The sequence below is a fragment of the Cydia strobilella genome, chromosome Z (assembly GCF_947568885.1).
Source record: "Cydia strobilella chromosome Z, ilCydStro3.1, whole genome shotgun sequence".
NCBI lineage: Eukaryota > Metazoa > Arthropoda > Insecta > Lepidoptera > Tortricidae > Cydia > Cydia strobilella.
The window spans coordinates 19,097,822-19,119,314 of record NC_086068.1 but is presented as its reverse complement, the minus strand read 5'-3'; the positions used below and the strand labels follow the sequence as shown (position 1 = coordinate 19,119,314).

General features: G+C 36.1%; 1 protein-coding gene across 2 annotated transcripts in view; it reads right to left on the bottom strand.

Annotated features, from left to right (window-relative positions):
• Positions 1-21,493, bottom strand: part of LOC134754262 (atrophin-1-like) — a 76,710-nt gene that overhangs the window by 45,338 nt on the left and 9,879 nt on the right. For both annotated transcript variants that reach the window (XM_063690475.1, XM_063690476.1), the window contains exons 2-6: positions 19,508-20,142; positions 13,621-13,675; positions 9,982-10,076; positions 4,034-4,115; positions 345-504 (exon numbers count right to left, since the gene is read on the bottom strand). In XM_063690475.1, coding sequence (XP_063546545.1) covers positions 345-504; positions 4,034-4,115; positions 9,982-10,076; positions 13,621-13,675; positions 19,508-20,135 — 1,020 coding nt within the window. In that variant the 5' untranslated portion in view covers positions 20,136-20,142. The remainder of the gene's footprint in view (positions 1-344; positions 505-4,033; positions 4,116-9,981; positions 10,077-13,620; positions 13,676-19,507; positions 20,143-21,493) is intronic.

Here is a 21,493-nt window from a genome sequence, read left to right as displayed (position 1 = left end):
TATATGTAAATTTATATTCGATTACGCGGATTACGAGAGAAGGTTGTACCTCCTGAGGTTTTATGGAAACCAAAAATAAAAAAGAAGATGCAAATTAGACGATTCTGACCTATGTGTGATACGTAAGAAAATACATGAATTTTACGGCAAAAAAGTACCGACTATAAAAAAAAAGTGTAGACAGCAAATAAATGGGTTCTGATTTTGATTACGGTGAATAAAAGTAGATGTAAGTCAAACGAGTTGCCAATCCACATTGTTCAGACTATACTGAACTGTTGCCATATAAATGAGAATAATAGCGCCCTCTTGGCAATGATCATATATTCCTGGTCAGGCTTTACCTCAATCAGATTGTCAAATACGGCGAAAAGTTCTGGTCCCACGAGTTTCTTTAAAATATCTCTTCCAATTTCATACTCCTGTAATTTCTTTTTGTACAATAATATTTGCGTCTCTTCCTCATTGTGCAAGGCTTCCATCTGCTGCTTGTACCCGTCAATCCTGAAAAAAAAATACATCATTTATAAAATGTTATTAAAATAAGGTATTTATTGTACACTGTACATTATGAGGGATATGGTAGATCAAAGATGGCGGATTCTTTATCTTTTAATCCAGTTTACAATTTTGTATTTCCTACATTGTTTTTCATCACACTTGCCAAAAATCCGATTTAAGCTAAACTCAATGCCAAATCCAAAACATGAATACCACTGGTGGGGTTCTTTTATAATTTTTAACGCGAAGCATAAAAGGCAAACATTTCTTTGTCATACATCCATGATTTAAAAAGGGCAAATAATATTAATTACACACCACAATTTCATTGACGACGTTTAAAATTTTCAGTTGGTGCTAATTGGAAAACGTACGTTTTAATATGGATTTGGCTGACTAGCCGACTAGTCGGCGCTCAGATGCCGACTACTCCGACTTCGACTAGTCTACTTGGCCGATCATTGGTTTCGGCAGAGTTCGGATGCAATCGGAACCGTTTCGGTCGCCTCGTTCCTGAGGGCCGACCGCGAACCACGTTCAACGTGTTGTCACTCCGTCGCACTTGTAAATTCGTACATAAGTGTGACAGGGATGCAACACGTCGAACGTGGTTCGCGGTAGGCCCTCTGGCAGCACAAGTCTTGCGTTCATGTTTACGTATGACTGATCCGTAAGATCCGTTTGAGTGGTGGCGCCAAAACTGCTCAAGCAAGACTTCCAGAAATATAGCTGTACATGTATTGCCCAAGTAGCTCGGTCTATAGTGATCGTCTGTTTTCGGAAGCCGGAAACATATACGAATCAAAAAGAAACTGTCTGCTTCCCGAACGAGCGGATACATTAACATTTCTTGACCATAACTTGCCTTTGGTACAAAATAAAGTAGGGTAAACTCGCATTATTTGGTGACACGCCTAATTCGGTGATACAAGTTTTGAAGCATGATACGGAGAAATGCTAGCGAATTAGGGCCGCCGAAGCCGTGATCATTTGTTAATAGTTATTTTCGATACAAGTGCGGAAAAGAGGAAATTCGAAACGAGTGGCGATAAATTAAAACACGACCGCAGGGAGTGTTTTAAATCGACACGAGTTGCGAATTACCTATTCGCACGTGTATCGAACAACGTTTTACAGTACATATGGCCCTTTAAACTTTCGACATATGCACAAAAAGTGCACTTTCCGCACTAGTGCGAGAAAGTAGCACCATATGTACTGTAAATTTTACTAACGTACTTAAGAGAGTTGAAATAAAAAAATCTTTAAAATAAATATTGGTATTTTACTATTTTTTTCTTTTCTTTCCTGTATATTAAAGAGTGCCGACTATTCGGCTAATTTGCCGACTAGTCGCCGACTACAAATGTGGCCGGATAGTCTGCTTTCCCGACTAGTCGGTACATCCCTAGTTTTAATACCTTCATTTGGTCCTAAATGCGTGTAATCCGAAGAAGAAGAAGAAGTGAGAAGTTAAAGCCAAGGGATCTATCTTCGGATGTGTGCGCAATGTTGTGTGTTGTGTGTCGGACTATTGACAATAATTAACTTTTATGTGTAGTGGGTGGTTTGAAAATGTGATGTCTACCTCAAACTTTACATGCACTTTTCGTGGGGTAGTCACACAAATCTCTGTTTTGACATTTTGCTGGGACGTCAGTTAGCCGCGACCACGACCAGTGAAACATGTGTCGAAACGTCGGTAAATAAAGGTAACAAAATAAATTCGCGATAGACCCGTTTCTAAATGTGATTTAATACGTGTAATCCGAGTTTGCTCCATCCCAGGTGTGCACACCGTGTGCATCATTCTTTTGCTTGTACATCGCAAACGGTACGTCCGACGGAGTAATTGAATTACTAATTAACAATTGCAGTTACAATTAGTAATTGAAATTAATAATTTTAATAACATGTAAAAAGTAATTGCGATTGCAATAACATTTTTAATTACAGTTTGAAATTGAAATTTTAAATTAATTACTTTACTCAATTACAAATTACGTTCATTGAATACAAGTTTTCGATCATCTGTTTTATTCAAAATCATATTAAAATTATTAATGAGCTTTAAATTTGACTAAACTTACAGTGTTGAGTTTTTATATAAAATATTTTGTATAAGGGAAAATAATACATAAATAAAAAAACAGTTTTATGTATGGGAAATCCAAGCATTAAAATGTTACATTTTTATGCCATGGGGTTAAAGTTAATGTTTAAAACATACAGTAAGAATGAATGTTATTAAATTTTCATGCAATTCAATTACAAACAATTTAATTACATGCAATTCAATTAGTAATTAAATTGCACAAGTAATTAATTGCGCCCAACACTGTCATTTACTAAAATGTAATTTTTATTACCATACCTATGTTGATATAACAAAATAAATAAGTTATATAGGTACAGTAAATTAGTAAGTAAGTAATTAAATTTAATTCTTTTTTTGCATGGTATATAGAAATTTTAAAAAAAACGTTATTCGGTGTAATAAAAGGTGTAACTACCCTGTATGCCTGCGTGAAAGTTATAATGAAGAACTTTAAGCAAGTGTGTTGAAAAGAATGTACGAAAAGAAGGAGTGTCCATACAATACGATCGCCACAGTAAGTATTGAATTATGGTAGTCAAGTTCCCCACCACATTACTAAATTATCATTAGAGTGGAGCACGACGTACTCTATGACTACCATCAACAAATGCATTCGGTAGATATCAACGATTCTCGTTAAGGCTCATTTCCCGCTAGATCTAAGCCGCGTTATGTTAACATAATGAATACACTCGTTGCTTACTGCTTAGTGTGGCCGAATTGTATGTAAATGTAGTTCAGCTTAGCCCTGATAGAAAACCAGCCTTCTTAGGCTCAAGTTTTTGATCAAAACGGCAGCACTTTCTCATTTTGTACAAAAATACTAAAATCGCTGCGCTCTTTTAATATGTACCGCTTCAGCTTTACTTTGAATTAAGTTTAATTGTTAAAATACTATTAAATTAACTCGACAAATTAAACGGCTACGATTTCATTCACTCGATTTATAAATAGGTTTTTTCGCACAGCTTTTTAAGAGATTAGGATATTTGCTTCTTTTACTAACTCTATGGATACATTGTATGTCCGAAATAAAGAAATATATTATTAATATAGAATGAATTGAGTGAATTGAATTTATTAAAATTATTATTATTTACATGGCTGTGTTAAATAGATTTTTGTCAAGCTACACATCCCTTTGACATCGAGTTGGGACCCATTATATAAATATATATCTTACACATTTTAGTATCAGCTTAAGCACTAAAATATTATTTGAAAGCATTTCAAATTCGCTTATAACAAAATGGTATATTTGTTTATTTAAACGCGCTATGCATAAAATAAAACATAAGAAATTACTTTTCAGTTAAATACATATTCACCAGATTGACTTAAAGCATACTCGTAACGTCAAGTGCGATATAAAAACTGTTACTAAGGTATAGTCATGCAATTATAGGTATGTTAAGTCAAATAGCGATAGCAAACCTTAATTCACGCTGGACACAGCATTCGCAGTGTTGCTCTGACACTTCAGGACCATCGGGTTTCCGAATCTTGTTTGTTGCAGCTGAGAACAGAATCGATCAGCGCCAAGCAAAACTCAAAATTAGCCAACTCTCATGAGTTATCATTACACTAATACTACAAACAACTGCATTATTTTTTTAACCCAGCTTACATCTAGATTTATATAGTATGATTACTATACCAAACGACATTCTGAAATTAAAACGCCACTCAAGACAATTTATTAATCTCTTAGTTCCTCAGGCAATACTATGTAATGTAACGTAGTGAAAACTATACTCTTATCCAGATTTAGAAATTATTAGTTTGGGGTTTTGTTTGACATAATTAATTAATTATTGAAAATCATAATTGTCAGATTATCATAAGCCATATTTCTGAAACCGTTAACTTTTCAGGATTTTCGTTTGTTTTATGGCAATCCTGAAAAGTTACGCGTTTCTGAGAAAAACCAAATTATATCCAACCAAAATGCGGACATACAATACATTATGGCATAAAACTTTATGGAAAACAATAGAGACCCGATTAATTTATTGTAATACATTAACAACAAAACGTAACAGACATTGCAGGTGCTCTTTCATCAATCTTATCATATAAAAAACCGGCCAAGTGTGTCGGAATAACAATGAATTCGTCGGGATAATAATAAATTGACGTAAATGTGGACACGCTGGACAAAAGCACTAATTTTTTTCAGGCACTTGTAAGATCCATAGCTTTGTTTTTGATAGGAATCAACTCCTCCGTCGGCCATATTTAATTCTATGGCAGCCATTTTAAATTGTTAATTATTAATATCTCGAGTTCTAAGTCACTTAGAACGAAGATAGATATAACTCCGTAATAGATGGATACAGTCTAAGGAAAAAACGTGACTCGAAAATCACGAAAATTTGATTCTCGATCAGATGACGCCACAAGCTTTGGCCTACTCTCGTATAGAGGGCGTTGGCCGTTTCATTTGTTATTTATAATTTTAACTCATATCAGTGAAAGAACATGGGTCAAAATCATATAAAAATAATTAATGCAAACTAACTATAAAACTAACTATAATTAACTATGAAACTTCCCATACAATAAAATGTAGCGAACGCTAAAACGGTGACAGACGGGTTGGTGCAACCCGACCTAATTCTAAATACCCTATTAGCATATACATTTCGGCTTTGTCCAATGTTGCGGAATTTCACTGGAACTAATATTTTCATACTATACTGAACTGTCACCCTATACATGAAAATAACAGCGCCCTCTTGACAATGATCATATATTCCTGGTCAGGCTTTATAACGTATCTTCGGCTAATACATCCATATAAATATTAAACAGCAACGTCGAACTCTGTTTATAACAGGGTTTTCGTTTTTTAGGGTTCCGTAACCCAAAGGGTAATAAAAAAAATCACTCAGTGTAGTCTTAGTAATAACGGGACCCTATTACTAAGACTCCACTGTCCGTCTGTCTTTTCATGAACCGTGATAGCTAGACAGTTGAAATTTTCACAGATGATGTATTTCTGTTGCCGCTATAATAGACCGCGGGCCAGGAACAGATTTCATGACCAATCGCCTCCCGGGCGAAAACTCGTATAGTGGTAACGGCTATGTATGATGAACCCTCGTGAACGTCAGCTGCCGCTCCGTTGGTGGGTTGAGGAATGGCAGCAAATAAAGTCTATAATTTTTTTTTTGTCATCGCCTCCCGCTTGATACTTTGTCAGATGATAGTTCAGATGCTATTGTAAATAAACAAAATCGTCAGCCGATTGTATCGCTGTGGAAAGACCGTCAGCTGGTCACATGAACATGTAAAAAAGAAAATTATTTTCAGTCATCGGCGTCATCGCCTCCCGTTTGATACTTTGTTAGATGATAGTTTAGATGCTATTGTTAATAAAACAAATCGTCAGCCGGTTGTATCGCGGTGGAAAGACCGTGTTACGCGCTTCGGTGGCTGCCATTCCTCAACCCACCAACGGAGCGGCAGCTGACGTTCACGAGGGTTCGTCATACATAGCCGTTAACCGCTATACGAGTTTTCGCCCGGGAGGCGATGACTGACGAAATTTGCGCCTGGCTCGCGGTCCATAACAACAAATACTAAAAACAGAATAAAATAAATATTCTGTTGTTTGTATATTTTTTATTAGCTTTTTTGTGTAGTTTGACATTTATATTTATGTAATTGTTTTTTTTTTGTAATTTTGGGTGAATCTTATTGTTTGTAAAAATTGACATGTAAAAGTGCCCCTGTGCCCTGTGGCCTATTTGCTGAATAAATGTTTGATGTTTGATTTAAGAGTCCTTACTCCTACAAACGAGCGTATTTTGCAAAATGCTTCCTTTTTCATTTAACATTACGACGTAACTATTAGTGTTTATTCAAAAACTGTTAACTTTCTTAAATAATCATATCCTAAACTAGCGGCCGTAATAGTTAGTTTTCATTTTCTCTTTTTAAAACTAAAATAAATGAGTTTTCTTGGGAGTATTTTTCAAAATTTGTAGTGAGAAGTGTCGTTTTAGTTGTCAATTTTGCAGTAAACAAGAATTATTTGGTACATGAATAATTACAATTCAATTCACCATATCTTGTACGAGGGGCTGAAATTGTTGAAAATCAAAGATTCATTAAAAAAAATTGATAAAATACCTTCCGAGTTTTCTTAATTTTTTCGGTGAAAACAGGGTCGCATTATATTTTTTTATCGCAAATTGTACTTATATTTTGTCCTCAAAATAATATTATAGCAAACTCTAACTTTATGTGAACCCATAAAAAAAATCATAACTATAGGACCTATTTTGCCGTGAATTTAAATATTTTTAAAAGACGTATAAATCACGCTGCACCGACGCTGCGCGCTCACCGCTCAGTCTCCGCCGAGCGCGCTTAGGGGACGGACCTGTGCTCGATCGTCAGGCGTTCGTTGCGTTCGTAACCAGCGAGCTAGTTCCGAGAAGAGCTGTATACTGCGATTAGAAAATCTTGATCCTTAGGTGATACGTACATTTTATACCGCAAATATTTTTTTTTCGCTTAGGTGATTCGGGTCTGTTCAGGGTGCCTAGACAAGATGCCAACCGTTTAGGTACCTATAGTTTACATTAAAACCAAATCTGTAGTTGGCCTCTAAAATGGGTAGTAGAAACGCGTTCCGTATGTCTTTCGCTTTCCAGGTGACCAGGGTGCCTAGCCAAGATGCCAACCGTTTACGCTCCGTAGCGAACGAAACGCAACTGTCTCTGTCGCATTAATATGTAAGTGTTAGAGAGAGATTACCCTATAATTCGCACGGAACGAACGACTGGCATCTTGGCTAGGCACCTATAGTTTACATTAAAACCAAATTTATAGCTGGCCACTGTAATGGGCCGCCACGCGGGCTGGCCACTGAAACGCGTTCCGTATGTGTTTCGCTTTGCAGATGACCAGGGTGCCTAGCCGAGATGCCAACCGCTAACGCTCCGTAGCGAACGAAACGCAACCGTCTCTGTCGCACTAATATGGAAAAGTGATAGAGAGAGATTACCCTATCGTTCGCTACGGAACGAACGACTGGCATCTTGGCTAGGCCACAGGGCGGACACGCTATACATCAAAAATCACTTGCGTTTCTATGTGTGAAAGGCACGTCTATACACGCGTCATGCGTCATAGTGTAAGTATGTTGCTTAAAAATAGTACTGAGAGTACGCCAGGAATCCGCCAGATTTCTGTCGCGGGGCGAGGTAATTCGAGTCGGGGCGGGGCGGTGTGTTGCCGTTCTGTATGATAATATTGATAATAGCAGATCTTAGGTCCACCACCTTGCATTTTTGAGACAAAGCAAACCGTTTGGAACAGTTGTTTCTGGGGGTGATCTGAGCTGATTTAGCCCGGTTGCCACTAGGTCCCCCCTACAGGTGGGCAGGGGAGGGGAGGGAAGTGTCTCCGGCGCGCCTCACTCTAAAATTTATTATATCTGCATACATCTAGCAAATATATCAAGTTTGGTGTGTTTTTCGTGTAATTCGAGGTTGAAGAATTTATTTCTGTTACTAAATTTTCACTCACCCATACAAAAATACGAGAAATTCAAAATTAAAAAAAAAAACACTACAGAAATAAAACTATGGCGATTAGCTCTAGAAAAAAAAAACTTGTGAATAGCCCAGTTATCCTTCTATGTAGAATAGTAAACTTGTCAAACATTTTTCGTTTATAACTCTGTTAAAAAAAATGTTGTGTCGCGCGGCGTACCTGCGTTGTAAAAACGGTATGCAGCTTTTCGGATTTTTAAGTATGTTTAGATGATTTTTGATAAGTTGTTATTTTTCTGGTTGTAGACTACATTAATAAATTACTTCTGGATGTGTCATATATACAAATGCGCGCAGGTATGCCCAAGACAAATTGTACGATTGTGTGGTATCATGGAATGAACTTTAGCAATCATGTAAACATTTAAGATTCTGAGTTAGCGACATTACTAAAAGCTAACACCATAAGTTATGGTCCATAACACACTGCCCAAAATAAAAAGTTACTTGTGGTTATTCAGATAGCTGCCTATAAAAACCCTGCGGCGTCCAAGAGCAACTCATTCTTCAAGGGGAAAAAGTCAAGATGCTTAGCAATTTTGTGTCTTTATAGTGGCTGCAGGGATCTGACCTTCAGGGAAGTTCAAATAGTTCATTGATCCTACTTCACTAAGGAAAACTACAACGGAGATTTATTTAGTTAAGATATTTAATAATGTAAACTATAGGTACCTAAACGGTTGGCATCTTGGCTAGGCACCCTCGTCAACTCTGGGTACAAGTATGTATATTTTCTTAACATAATATACTGAATTTACTACTACCATGCACATAAAATGAAATATAAGAGTGGCTATAACAACAAAAATAATGTAACTTGCTATTCAAATCGACAACGATCAAGATTATTCGTCTCTGCGTTCAAAACGCGTTATAGTTGCCGGCGCTCGCGTACCGCGCGTCAACGCCATCTATTGAGTGTTATTTCGTGAAATCGGTAAACGCTCCAGGGAATAAGGGCTCTTAAGTGGGGCTCCCATACAACAAACATGATTTTTTGCCGTTTGTTGCGTAATGGTACGGATACCTTCGTGCGCGAGTCCAACTCGCACTTGGCCGGTTTTATCTATTATACAATGATATTAGATGAATGAAACCACTGCATGGCGAGGTATGCCCAAGACAAATTGTAGGATTGTGTGGTATCATGGAATGAACTTTAGCAATCATGTAAACCTTTAAGATTCTGAGTTAGCGATATTACTAAAAGCTAACACCATAAGTTATGGTCCATAACACACTCTACCAAAAATAAAAAGTTACTTGTGGTTATTCAGATATTTTTGCGTTGCGGCACTAAATCTAGTAGCTGCCTTTAAAAACCCTGCGGCGTCCAAGAGCAACTCATTCTTCAAGGGAAAAAGTCAAGATGCTTAGCAATTTTGTGTCTTTATAGTGGCTGCAGGGATCTGACCTTCAGGGAAGTTCAAATAGTTCATTGATCCTACTTCACTAAGGAAAACTACAACGGAGATTTATTTAGTTAAGATATTTGATATTTTAATGATCTATTTTGCAGAGCAGTTTACATTCTGCTTTTGAATCTAAATTGATAGTCATATTTTTTTTGCGAAATTATTCGCATAATATGGTCCATCTTTAAAGCCACTGATTAGCGTTCGCTATGTTGCGTAAATATAATATTTATTTATTATTATCGCTGAGCAAAACTATATCGATATAGTGATTTTATTAGAGAAATAACTGCATACTTTGTCAAATTTAGAACATCATAAATTTATTATACATCGAAATAATTATTATTATTAATTTTGTAATGAATGATAAAATAAACTGATAGGTAGTGAGATTTACCGTTTCCATTTGTGTCTACTTTTCTTTTTAATGGCCCGTTGTTAGTGGGCTGCAAGTGCGACGGCAGCGGCGGGGGAGGCTTCGACGGGTCAAACCTGTTTGTAACAAAAACATAAGTAAATAAGTTTTTGGCAAAAATTTCTTTTTTGGTACAAGCTTTTATCGCTGACTGTACTTTTTTTCCACAGGCAACTAATACTCATCGAGACAATTCTAAAAACCCCAAACACAATTAGGTTGCGTTGTTTTATCACAAAATTTCCTATGACCACCTCCTGTCTTCATCATCAGATCAGCTCGATGATACCATAATATTGCACTGTCACCCGACTTACATGCGTATGCAAATTTTCAGCTTCATCGAAAACCGGGAAGATGGTTAAATTTGTTACCTTAGATTCCATTACATAGTTGATTCCATCATGAAGTTAAAGTTCATATCTTCCGGCTCCATCATCAGATCAGTTCGACAGTACCATATTATTGTATTGTCATCAGAACTACATACAACTGCCAATTTTCATGACGCTACGATCTTTGGAAGATGGTTAAATTACCTTAGATTCCATTACATAGTTAGTTAGTACATACAGGTCGACCTAATAAAAGCGTGTTAAAAAGTAGTAGCACGCTATACACTTTACAGGCGATTTTTGCAACCTAGGCATTTTCTCTCCTTCCTTTTAAGGGTTCCGTACCCAAAGGGTAAAAACGGGACCCTATTTCTAAGACTCCGCTGTCCGTCTGTCTGTCTGTCACCAGGCTGTATCTCGTGATCTGTGATAGCTAGACAGCTGAATATTTCTAAGACTCCGCTGTCCGTCCGTCTGTCTGTCTGTCACCAGTCTGTATCACGTGATCTGTGATAGCTAGACAGCTGAAATGAATTTAGTATTTGTTGTTATAGCGGCAACCGAAACACAGATGATGTATTTCGGTTGCCGCTATAACAACAAATACTAATAACAGAATAAAATAGAGATTTAAGTGGGGCTCCCATACAACAAACGTGATTTTTGACCGAAGTTAAGCAACGTCGGGCGGGGTCAGTACTTGGATGGGTGACCGTTTTTATAGTTAATAGTACGGAACCCTTTTTCCTTCCCTTCCCATCATTAGCCGGACTAACAAAACCTATCTAGACTTTACGATTCGATAAAAAATGATGTCTACTAGCTAGGCTAGGCTAGCCCGTAATATAAATATCTATGTATGCTTGATACATTGTTTACATTTGATTTGTATCGGATTTATATAAGTATGTAAAATGGAACAATGTACCTTTTTAGGTATATAATAAAGAACGTCTGCTAATTCACTAAAATTCCTGGCATTTTCGTATACCTGCCGCATTATTAGATTATTTTAAACCGGGTCACTCACGTATTATTAAGTCGAATAGCTCGACATGTTTCGGTCCAATTTACGAGGACCGTCTTCACGGAGACACGACACGTCTTCACTGGTCGAGGGCGCGGCGTGTACTGCGGGCCAAATAATACGTGAGTGACCCGGTTTAAAATAATCTAATATGTTTGAGTCTCACGGGAGTTTTATGGTTAAAACCTGCCGCATTCCTGACAAACGGCCAAAATTCCTGACATGTCAGGAAAATTCCTGACGTCTGGTAATCCTACCCTAAGCTCACTTACTAAAAAATATACTTAACATACACACCAAAAAATAAAGTCTTAAATTACACTAGTTCTAGCTGTTTTAGTCACGACTGCACTTCAAATTGTATTCAAACTCCAAATATAATTAATGATCACCATCAAATCTAAGCGAGAAAATTAATGCGCTATTTTCACCTAATAGATGGGGAGCCGGCTATGCTAAATGTGTTAACTACACACTCGAGCGTCGTACATACCTATTGGAATCGAAAGATTAGATGATACAAAGAAAAAAAGGTTATATAAAGTTTAATTTTCCAGAGAGCAGGAAAGCCTCTACAGATTTTTTTTAAATTTCGGGGGGTTGATGGAGAGTTAAAAGTAGATTGTAGATTTGGTCGTTTTGGTCCAAGATACTATTTTCAACACTGTTAATATCCAGAGAGGAAAATGAGGACTACGTTTGTATGAAAAGACAATTTCGCGCGGATCCTCCACTTTCGTCTTAATAAAGGTCATCACTCATCAGCTGAGACCGGAATTATTGTGGCATTTTTGAACTGTAATATGGAGTTCTCATTTATCGACTTACATCATTTATCGATGCAATGTATGTAGAACACAAAATATTAAAAAGATATATTAGTTAATGGATATTTGTTTGTAAAATAAGTAATTTAAGCAAATTATATGAAGAAAAAAAAGATGACTACAGTAATTTCTTTTATGAAAAACAAACTTATAGAATATTTGTTAGAACTAAAACAGAATTTAAACGTGAGATTGAAAAACACTGTGTAAATAGTAATTAAATGTGAAACTATTAAGTTTTCAGTGTTTTTATTTCGTATTTTCAACTACTCAAAAGTTATCTCGAAGCATCAAAGTGCAAGGTTCCCATACAACGGCGTAAGCTTTACAATTGTATACATAAATGAATAATTAAAAATCGCTACCTATTTCCTTTTATTAAGTGAAAACTGGTAACAGAATTAAGTAACCAACTAGGTATATACATAGGTAATCGATTTCGTCAATTATTATTAATCGACCGAAATTAGAATGAGATTCGAAAAGTACCGTTAGCACAACATGACTTGTAATATTTTTTTTATCCTAATTATCCATGACTGACATTATCATTAATATAATCTTTTCAATTTTCATTAGTTTGTCAATAATAAGAATAAGAATAAGAATAAGAAGAATAAGAATATATTTATTTAAAAGAAAAAACCTTAATAATATTCGACAATATCCAGTGGCCCCACACTAGGCAATGCCTGTCACGTGGTAGCCGGGTTCGCATTAAACAACCAAAGGTTAAGTAAAAAACTAGGTGACATTAATAGAAGTAATAATTAAAGAAATTAAGTAATTTAAAGAAAGAAAATTAAAGAAAAACTTTGTCTCTGTGTGTGTGTGTATGTGTGTGTGTGTGTGTGTATGTGTGTGAGTGTGTGTTGGGTTGCGCATGTATTAAGGCTACAGAGATTGTTAGCATACGTAAGTGATTAGGTGACGACCTTCAGCAGCATTTCAGTTTGACTGTAGTTAAGACCTTTCATTAATATTTTGGTAAATACAAACATATACAGGGTGGCTAAAAAATAAGTGCATTCCCGTTGCCAGGGAGGTTTTGGGATTATACTGAGCAATTTTTACTATGGGATGAAGCACGAAATCGCGAAAAAAAAATTTACCCTCCCATAGAAAAAAGGACTAGCCCAAATGTATGAAACAGCCAGTTTGTTTTGCGTTTTCGGTGTTGGTGTATACATAAATACACATAATACACGCATTTGAATACACTTTTTTTTATTTTATTGTTGGTACAAAAATGACTGTTAATATATTATGTGGACGTTTCCATGGGACTGATGTAATCGTGATTTTCGGCGTGAACGTTAGTAGGACCGTAACAGTAGAACCTGCACATTCAGTTCGCAGTATAAGGACTAAAACACCTTGCACTTGAATTAAATACTATTAAAATAACTTTCTAGAAGTTAATTAAACTTACTTTTCCGGTACCACAACCGCCGGCTGGTTTATTGAGAATAATGTTTGTGGCATAGCTGAAAATAAAAATAAAACATTCAGCATTCTTAAAAGGCCCAATTTCACTATAGGTTCCAGGATGTCAGCTTAAATATATATACATAACATATGTCGATAAAGCAGCATTTTTATCTACACACATATCATAAACCCTCTATGTTTCCTTCAAATCCGTCAATTATGACCAACATTAAGATTGTGAGTTGGTCAAGCAAATTTTGTCAGTAAAAGGCGCGAAATTCAAATTTTCTATGGGACGATGTCCCTTCGGGCCTACATTTTTAAATTTGCCGCCTTTTTCTTCTGACAAGATTTGCTTGACCAACTATAAACTGTATTGTTACAGCAAATTTCCTGTCTGTGAAAATCATTATTATATCAAAATCGATTTGGTAATGACATTCAAATTTAGAACATCTCTGTAAAAAAAAAGCAATTTGATTTGACCCCTATTCTAATATCAGTCGAGATGACGTTTTTTTCGAAATGTACAAATCTGAAAATCTTACATGTTAGTTGGTATCAAACGATATGGCAATCTACCCCGACCCGACTCTACGAGGGTTGATCCGTATGCACCACCCCTGACCTCTTTGCTGTCACTTGGTTATTAAAACCATTTTTGCTGTAGGTTTATAGACATTTAGAGGTTAATTGTGAGCTCCCGATATTTCGACGCAGTTACATGCATCATGTTCACGGGTGACTGAAGACGGTCTATATCCCGGTCAATATAAGTCTAGTGAAACTAACCGTGAATCATTCAAAACTAATTTAGAGGTTATTAAAAAAAAAAACATTTTTAAATATCGAACTATTATTGAGCTACAGCTTACTGTAATTGTTGAGTTGTGGTTTTTTTGTATGAAAATGGATTTTAATTTATTTATAAATAAATTAATAAAATATCTACAAAAAAAATATTTTACACCAACTCAAATCCATCAAGATATTGTGGCAACTGTAGGGGAGTGTGCAGTATCCTATTACATAGTGAAACGTTGGTGTCGAGAGTTTAAGTGCGGAAGATCAAGTTGATATTATTTTATTATTTATATATAAGGTGCTAACAAATTAGCTACAGAAATTTTACGAGATGGTACTTTACACTAGAACAATTAACTTTTAATAGATATTAAGAAAATTTCTCATAATTTTTATTTTATTTACCGAACTAAATAAATAAACTATAATTCTATCTAAAAAATAATCATCATGTATTTAACTGCTTGTTTGTATGTCATTGTCAACGTGTCATTTGATTTATCAACGTGAAGTTGCCAGTTAAGTTTTATATTTAAAAGAGGTTTTAGAATCTGTTCAATGAGGTCTCATTTAATTATCTCATTAACAGAGTTTTTTTACAAAGCGCAAACTTGTTTTCCAATTTTCTCAAAATAACATCACAAAACCTATGTTTCATACTTACATATACTTTAGGAGCCGAGTACTATCAACTGTAAAGATATCGGTAGCTAATTTGTTAGCACCTTTATAAGGCAAACAAAGAAGTACCTAAAGCCGTAAGCAGGTATTAAATTAATGCCCAAATTATATTGTGTATATTAATAAATTTGAAATATATGTTACTAATGACATAAAAATATACAAATATAAGCATTAGGTAATAAATCATAAGCCTGCAATAATTAAAATGTCTGTAATCTGTATAATTCCAAAATACGGGTTCCACGGATGTTGCTTACATAATCTCGTATGTCAAGGTGTTTCGGCAGAAAACGCCCTGGCAGACTTATATATTCCTGAAGAGAAGGTTCATATCTACCGACTGGAATTGGTTTCATGCTGGTATCAGATGGGTTAATTTAGGGGTCCCGATGGTCACCTTTGAGAGCGTATGCCAAGCACTTCCGGCAGGAATCATACTGGCAGATTTCGCTTTTCTGTATCTACCAGTAAATTTCTAACTGATGCCATAGCTATTATTGCAGTATCAGATGGGTTAAATGACCCCTCCTTTTTCGTACTTTCGGCAAGTTCCGCCGTGGCAGACTATCAAATTCGGACTTAGCATCACTTTTATGGGAAACCATTGTTCATCTCATCGCGGTATCACGTTGGTTCGAAACTTTACTGCTGGCTCTCCAACCATAGTGTTGAGGGAGACTATGTAGAAAAATAAAAAAATAAATCTTGAATGTAGTTTCATTGTAAGAGGGTTAGGGGTGGTGCATACGGATCAACCCTCGTAGTTTGTCTCTATGAATAATAAAAACTACGGATGCGTGATATGCGTGAAAAAAGTTTTTTTGCCGCCATTTGACGTACAGTTTATCTTTAAATTAGTTTGTAAGTAAAAAAATAATTTGTTTTGTTGTTTTTAAAGTATAAGTGTTTTATAGCAAAAGTTTCGTGTAAAATGTGCGATAAACATATTTCGGAGACGCCACCATCCGTGAATTCCGCCAGAAAGCAACTATGCCACAATGTCGGCTGTAATATGAGGTTAGTGAATATATCATAGAAAGTTTATAATATGTGTGTAGATAAAGCAGTGTATGTAATTGTACATAATTAGGCATTAAAACACTCGTGTGATTCTATTATGAAACTCACTTTGTTCATTTCATAAGCCCACACTCGAGTTTTAATTTTAATGCCTTTCATTATGTAGCAGTCACATAAACTACTAACATCTGGGAGACCGAGCTTCGCTCGGAAAACATAAAAAAATTCAAAAATGCGCGTTTTCTCAGAGATAAGACCTAGCTAGATAGATTTTTCGCACCCGAAAACACCAATATAGCAAATTTCATCGAAATCGTTAGACCCATTTCTGAGATCCCCGAAATATATAAATATATATAGATAGATACATACAAGAATTGCTCGTTTAAAGGTATAAGATTATTCTCAATTATTATTACATGCAAATGCTCCATCATGGAGAATTCTTCATAAGTTTATACAGTTTTACAAGGTTATTACCACTAGTTACCACCGAAGCGAATTGGTGCGTCATTTCATTTCATTTCATTTATTTCATTCACAAGCAATATTTACATCGCATTGGAAATTATACATTAAAATACTTAGGCTAACACAAAAAAATACACAATAACATACAAGGAATAAACGTTAATTTGCTCAAATATAACAAAAATGATTTACATGTGCATAAGGACCCATTTCTATGGAAAGCCACAAATATTAATTTACCAACTCACTTTGGTGGTAACTAGTGGGGATTTTTATTCTCAGTTCTTACCACTGGAGACAAGTTAGAATCAAATCTCAGTTGTTACTACTGGTAACAACTTAGTGGGGATAGCCCGTTTTGCAGGGAATACTTAATAAACAATAATTAAGAGGAAAGTGGACCACCTCTTACAGGCGCTTCTCCAAACAAACAGTCTCTATTTTCCTCTGTGGATATTAACATTTCAGTTTTTAGGGTTCCGAACCCAATGGGTCTGTCCACCTGTCACCAAGCTGTATCTCATGAACCGTGATAGCTAGACAGTTGACATTTTCACAGATGATGTATTTCTGTTGCCGCTATAACAACAAATACTAAAAACAGAATAAAATAAATATTCAAGTGGGGCTCCCATACGTGACGTGATTTTTTGTCGATTTTTGCGTAATGGTACGGAAACCTTCGTGCGCGAGTCCGACTCGCAATTGGCCGGTTTTTTTTCGCAATTTGATGTACCTAGACACCCGGTAGCGTGTCTAGCCAAGTTCAAAAGAAGAGAACTGGTGTCGCAGCTGTCGTGTGTCATATTACACGAAACATTTGAAGCCGCTTTTGACCCCTACGTAGGTCAAAATCTATTTATTAAACATAAACATGAATTTTGGTTCATTTATTAAATTATTAAACCCCTTAAGGCTAACTAGAAACCCAAATTTTATGAATATAACTCAATCGGTTATTAAGATTTAAGATATCCCTTTAAATTTTTCTCACTGACTGATTGACCTAAGAACAAAAACCTAACCCACTTCCAGATGACCTAGCAAGTTGAAATTTGGCACCCAGCTGGATAATTGTGTGTTTACGAACCTAAGATAAAGAATTTTTTTTTTTACGATTCTTAATATTTTACAAGAAAACATTTTCATCTTCACACAAAGCGCCTATCGAATTTGTAATAGCAAAAATAATTTTTGGTTTTGAAATCAATTATTATGAATACTAATAATTTCTGTACAAAAATAATAGTGCACTGCCTTATGGGAATATAGTTCAGATCCGGAAACCGCTACCAACTTTTACTATGTTGTTGGGCATGTTATTCGGTCTCCAAAACTGCCGGGAGACAGCGGCGCTGGCCATCTACTTCAGCGGAATGACGTCATCAAAATGACTCCCGCCTCGTTGCGAATATTGCATATTGCACCCAAACTATGCGTTGCACATACACGTGTGGGGTATTAAATGAAAGCCAATTAAATGTTCTATATTTTATTTATACACCGTGTCCCAAATTATACAGCAATATTTAGTGCAAATTACAAAGAAATCAGAATGGTGGAAAAAATAATACGATTATTTGGGTTTTACAACAAAACAAAAAGTCGGACGTTACAGCAATGGGCTACAATATTAAAGATGACGTCTCAAGCCTTACATTAATATCAAAAAAAATTTATATCTGATTAAAATTGTGGAAATTATCCATCAAAATGTAGGTATTCGCCCATACAAATGCCTTAAGTTAAAAAAATCCAAATTGGTCATATTCCAGAGAATTGTTAACATATTGAATACATTGTTTTTTATAAATAATGTATTAACGAATCCTAATATATTTAATAACCTTTCGTTTGATATAGCACACGTGTATGTGTGACTCATGGTATAGTTATAATTTAGATTTTGCAAATTTCGGCAGCGGTCACATGTATGACGCCATTATTTGTCACTCAGGCACTATAGAGATTGTCTCTCAGCAGTTTTATGATCCTTTTTATATTGCTAATAACATACTAAAAGCTTATGCGAATTATCCTGAAAATAACCAATTTCGATTTTTTAAACTTTAATGCATTTGTCCTAGCAAATACCTACATTTTGATGCATAATTTTCACATTTTTGGTCTGATTTTGATTATTTTGATATCATTGTATGGCTTGAGACATCAGCTTTAATTTTGTAGTACATTGCTTTAACGTCCGACTTTTGGTTTGGTTGAAAAACCCAAATAATCGAAAAAATTTTTTCATCATTTTTATTTATTTTTAAATTTCTCTTAAACTATTGTATATTTTATTGGCTTTCGTTTAATACCCCACACGTGTATGTGCAATGCATAGTTTGGGTGCAAAATGCAATATTCGCAACGAGGCGGGAGTCATTTTGATGACGTCATTCCGCTGAAGTAGATGGCCGGCGCCGCTGTCTCCCGGCAGTTTTGGAGACCCAGTACCATGCCCAACAGCATACTAAAATTTGGTAGCGGTTTCCGGATCCGAACTATCTCTTCGACCGTTTCCCATAAGGCATAGTACTATAATGATATCCCATCAAAAACATTAATGTGAAATGAGAGCAAAGTTCAAATTAAAGAATATGCGTCGTTGTAGACTTCGCCAGCAAAAGAATTGAGATCTATTTTATATATGGGTCCAAGACTGCCAAGCCAAGTTTTAGTTCACTTGGAATGTAATTATAGTTCAGAATTTGTCTTGGCTAGTTTTTATACCAACAAACTAAATCTTAGAAAAGTAACATAGACAAATACAATATAGCCTGTACGTAAATATTCTTTCTTTCAATATTTTCCTGTCAATATCTACAGAGGAAAATGGGGACTACGTATGTAATGTATGGAGAAGCGGTAGTCCACTATTCTTTTAAGCGACGAACTAGGAAACTTACCAGAGTATGCTGTGGCTACCGGGCGAAGTTGAGAAACGCCAGGCGCGGGAGCGGACGGCGGAGGGAGCTGTTGGGCTGATTGGACTGATGGGCCTGCGGCGTGCCGAGGCGGCGATGACGGCGGCGGCGGCGGCGGCGCGGTCGCCACCGGCGGCAGCACGGCTTGCGGAGGTGGCAGCGGCGGCCAGGGACCGGGCGGCGGTTGCGACATGTAAGATTCGCTGATAAACATAGCTATTTGTGGAATCGTCTCCGCATTAGCTGCATTCGATTGCATGTTGGAAGCGGCAGCGGCCGAGGCGGCGTGTTTCTTAGCTAGCACGCGAGGTATTTGCCCCGTTGCAAGAAACGTATTTTGCTCTTCTTTGCTGGCGTGAATAAATTTACAATTTTTACGTGTACAGCCGTTTCGATTTTGATAGTCGTGGCAAAACTGTAAGATCTCTTTCATTATATTTGTATCGAGCTCATGGCGATATTTGCACTGTCCATATTTGGTGCAATTGCCCCTGATGTACTCACGGCAGATTTGTTCGGTGTGATGAGTATTTCCACATCCAGAATCAGAAGAGGACGGAGGTTTTAATGGTCCCAAAGCTGACGTTGAAGGGTGTTGCCGAGGCAGCATGAGGCAACTAAAAAATTACAATTGCACTATTTAATTCTTTACCTTAATAGTACGGTGGTTTTTGGTCTAGAAGTCTTCTGGAAATCGATTTTCGCTCATGTCGTCGCTAATATGGACATATTTGGTATCAGTGCATTCAGTGTGATGTCCTGAACACAAATATATGAGATGACAAGCGCGAAAGTGGTGGGGGTAGTTGCTGTGACGTCAAAAAGCCGGCAGTACAAAGTTTTTTACTTTTTTTTTTATCATAGCATGTGGGGTATCAAATGAAAGGGCTTTGTGAGTAGAACACAAATATATAACATACTGTAACATTTTCACTACTTCGTCTAACAAATTATTAGAAAACGTTCAAAAATTTCACAATCTACAGTTGACTTTAAACTGCTCTAATAGTGCACTGCCTTATGGGAATATACTTCAGATCCGGAAAGCGCTACCAAATTTTAGTATATTGTTGGGCATGGTACTGGGTCTCCAAAACTGCCAGGAGACAGCGGCGCCGACCATCTACTTCAGCGGAATGACGTCATCAAAATGACTCCCGCCTCGTTGCGAATATTGCATTTTGCGCCCAAACTATACATTGCACATACACGTGTGGGGTATTAAACGAAAGCCAATAAAATATACAATAGTTTAAGAGAAATTTAAAAATAAATAAAAATGATGAAAAAAAAACTTCGATTATTTGGATTTTTCAACCAAACCAAAAGTCGGACGTTAAAGCAATGTACTACAAAATTAAAGCTGATGTCTTAAGCCATACAATGATATCAAAATAATCAAAATCAGACCAAAAATGTGAAAATTATGCATCAAAATGTAGGTATTTGCTAGAACAAATGCATTAGTTTAAAAAATCGAAATTGGTCATTTTCAGGATAATCCGCATAAGCTTCTAGTATGTTATTAGCAATATAAAAAGTTTCATAAAACTGCTGGGAGACAATCTCTATACTGCCTGAGTAACAAATAATGGCGTCATACATGTGACCGCTGCCGAAATTTGCAAAATCTAAATTATAACTATACCATGAGTCATACATACACGTGTGCTATATCAAACGAAAGGTTATTAAATATATTATGATTCGTTAATACATTATTTATAAAAACAATGTATATTTTAGGAGCTACAAACAAAGAAAAACCACTTTTTTGAGAAAAGTTCGCGTATATACCTATATTTTATAGCTCAACTAAAAACTAAATCCGACTCATTTATGTATCTAAGTGAAGCGCATGGGTGTGAGCGTTGGTTAGACCACTGCGTAACAACAAAAGCCGGTTTTCAAACGATTATTGATATTTCTATCAATCACAGCGTGTTCTGTTCTGACCATTACCCTTTA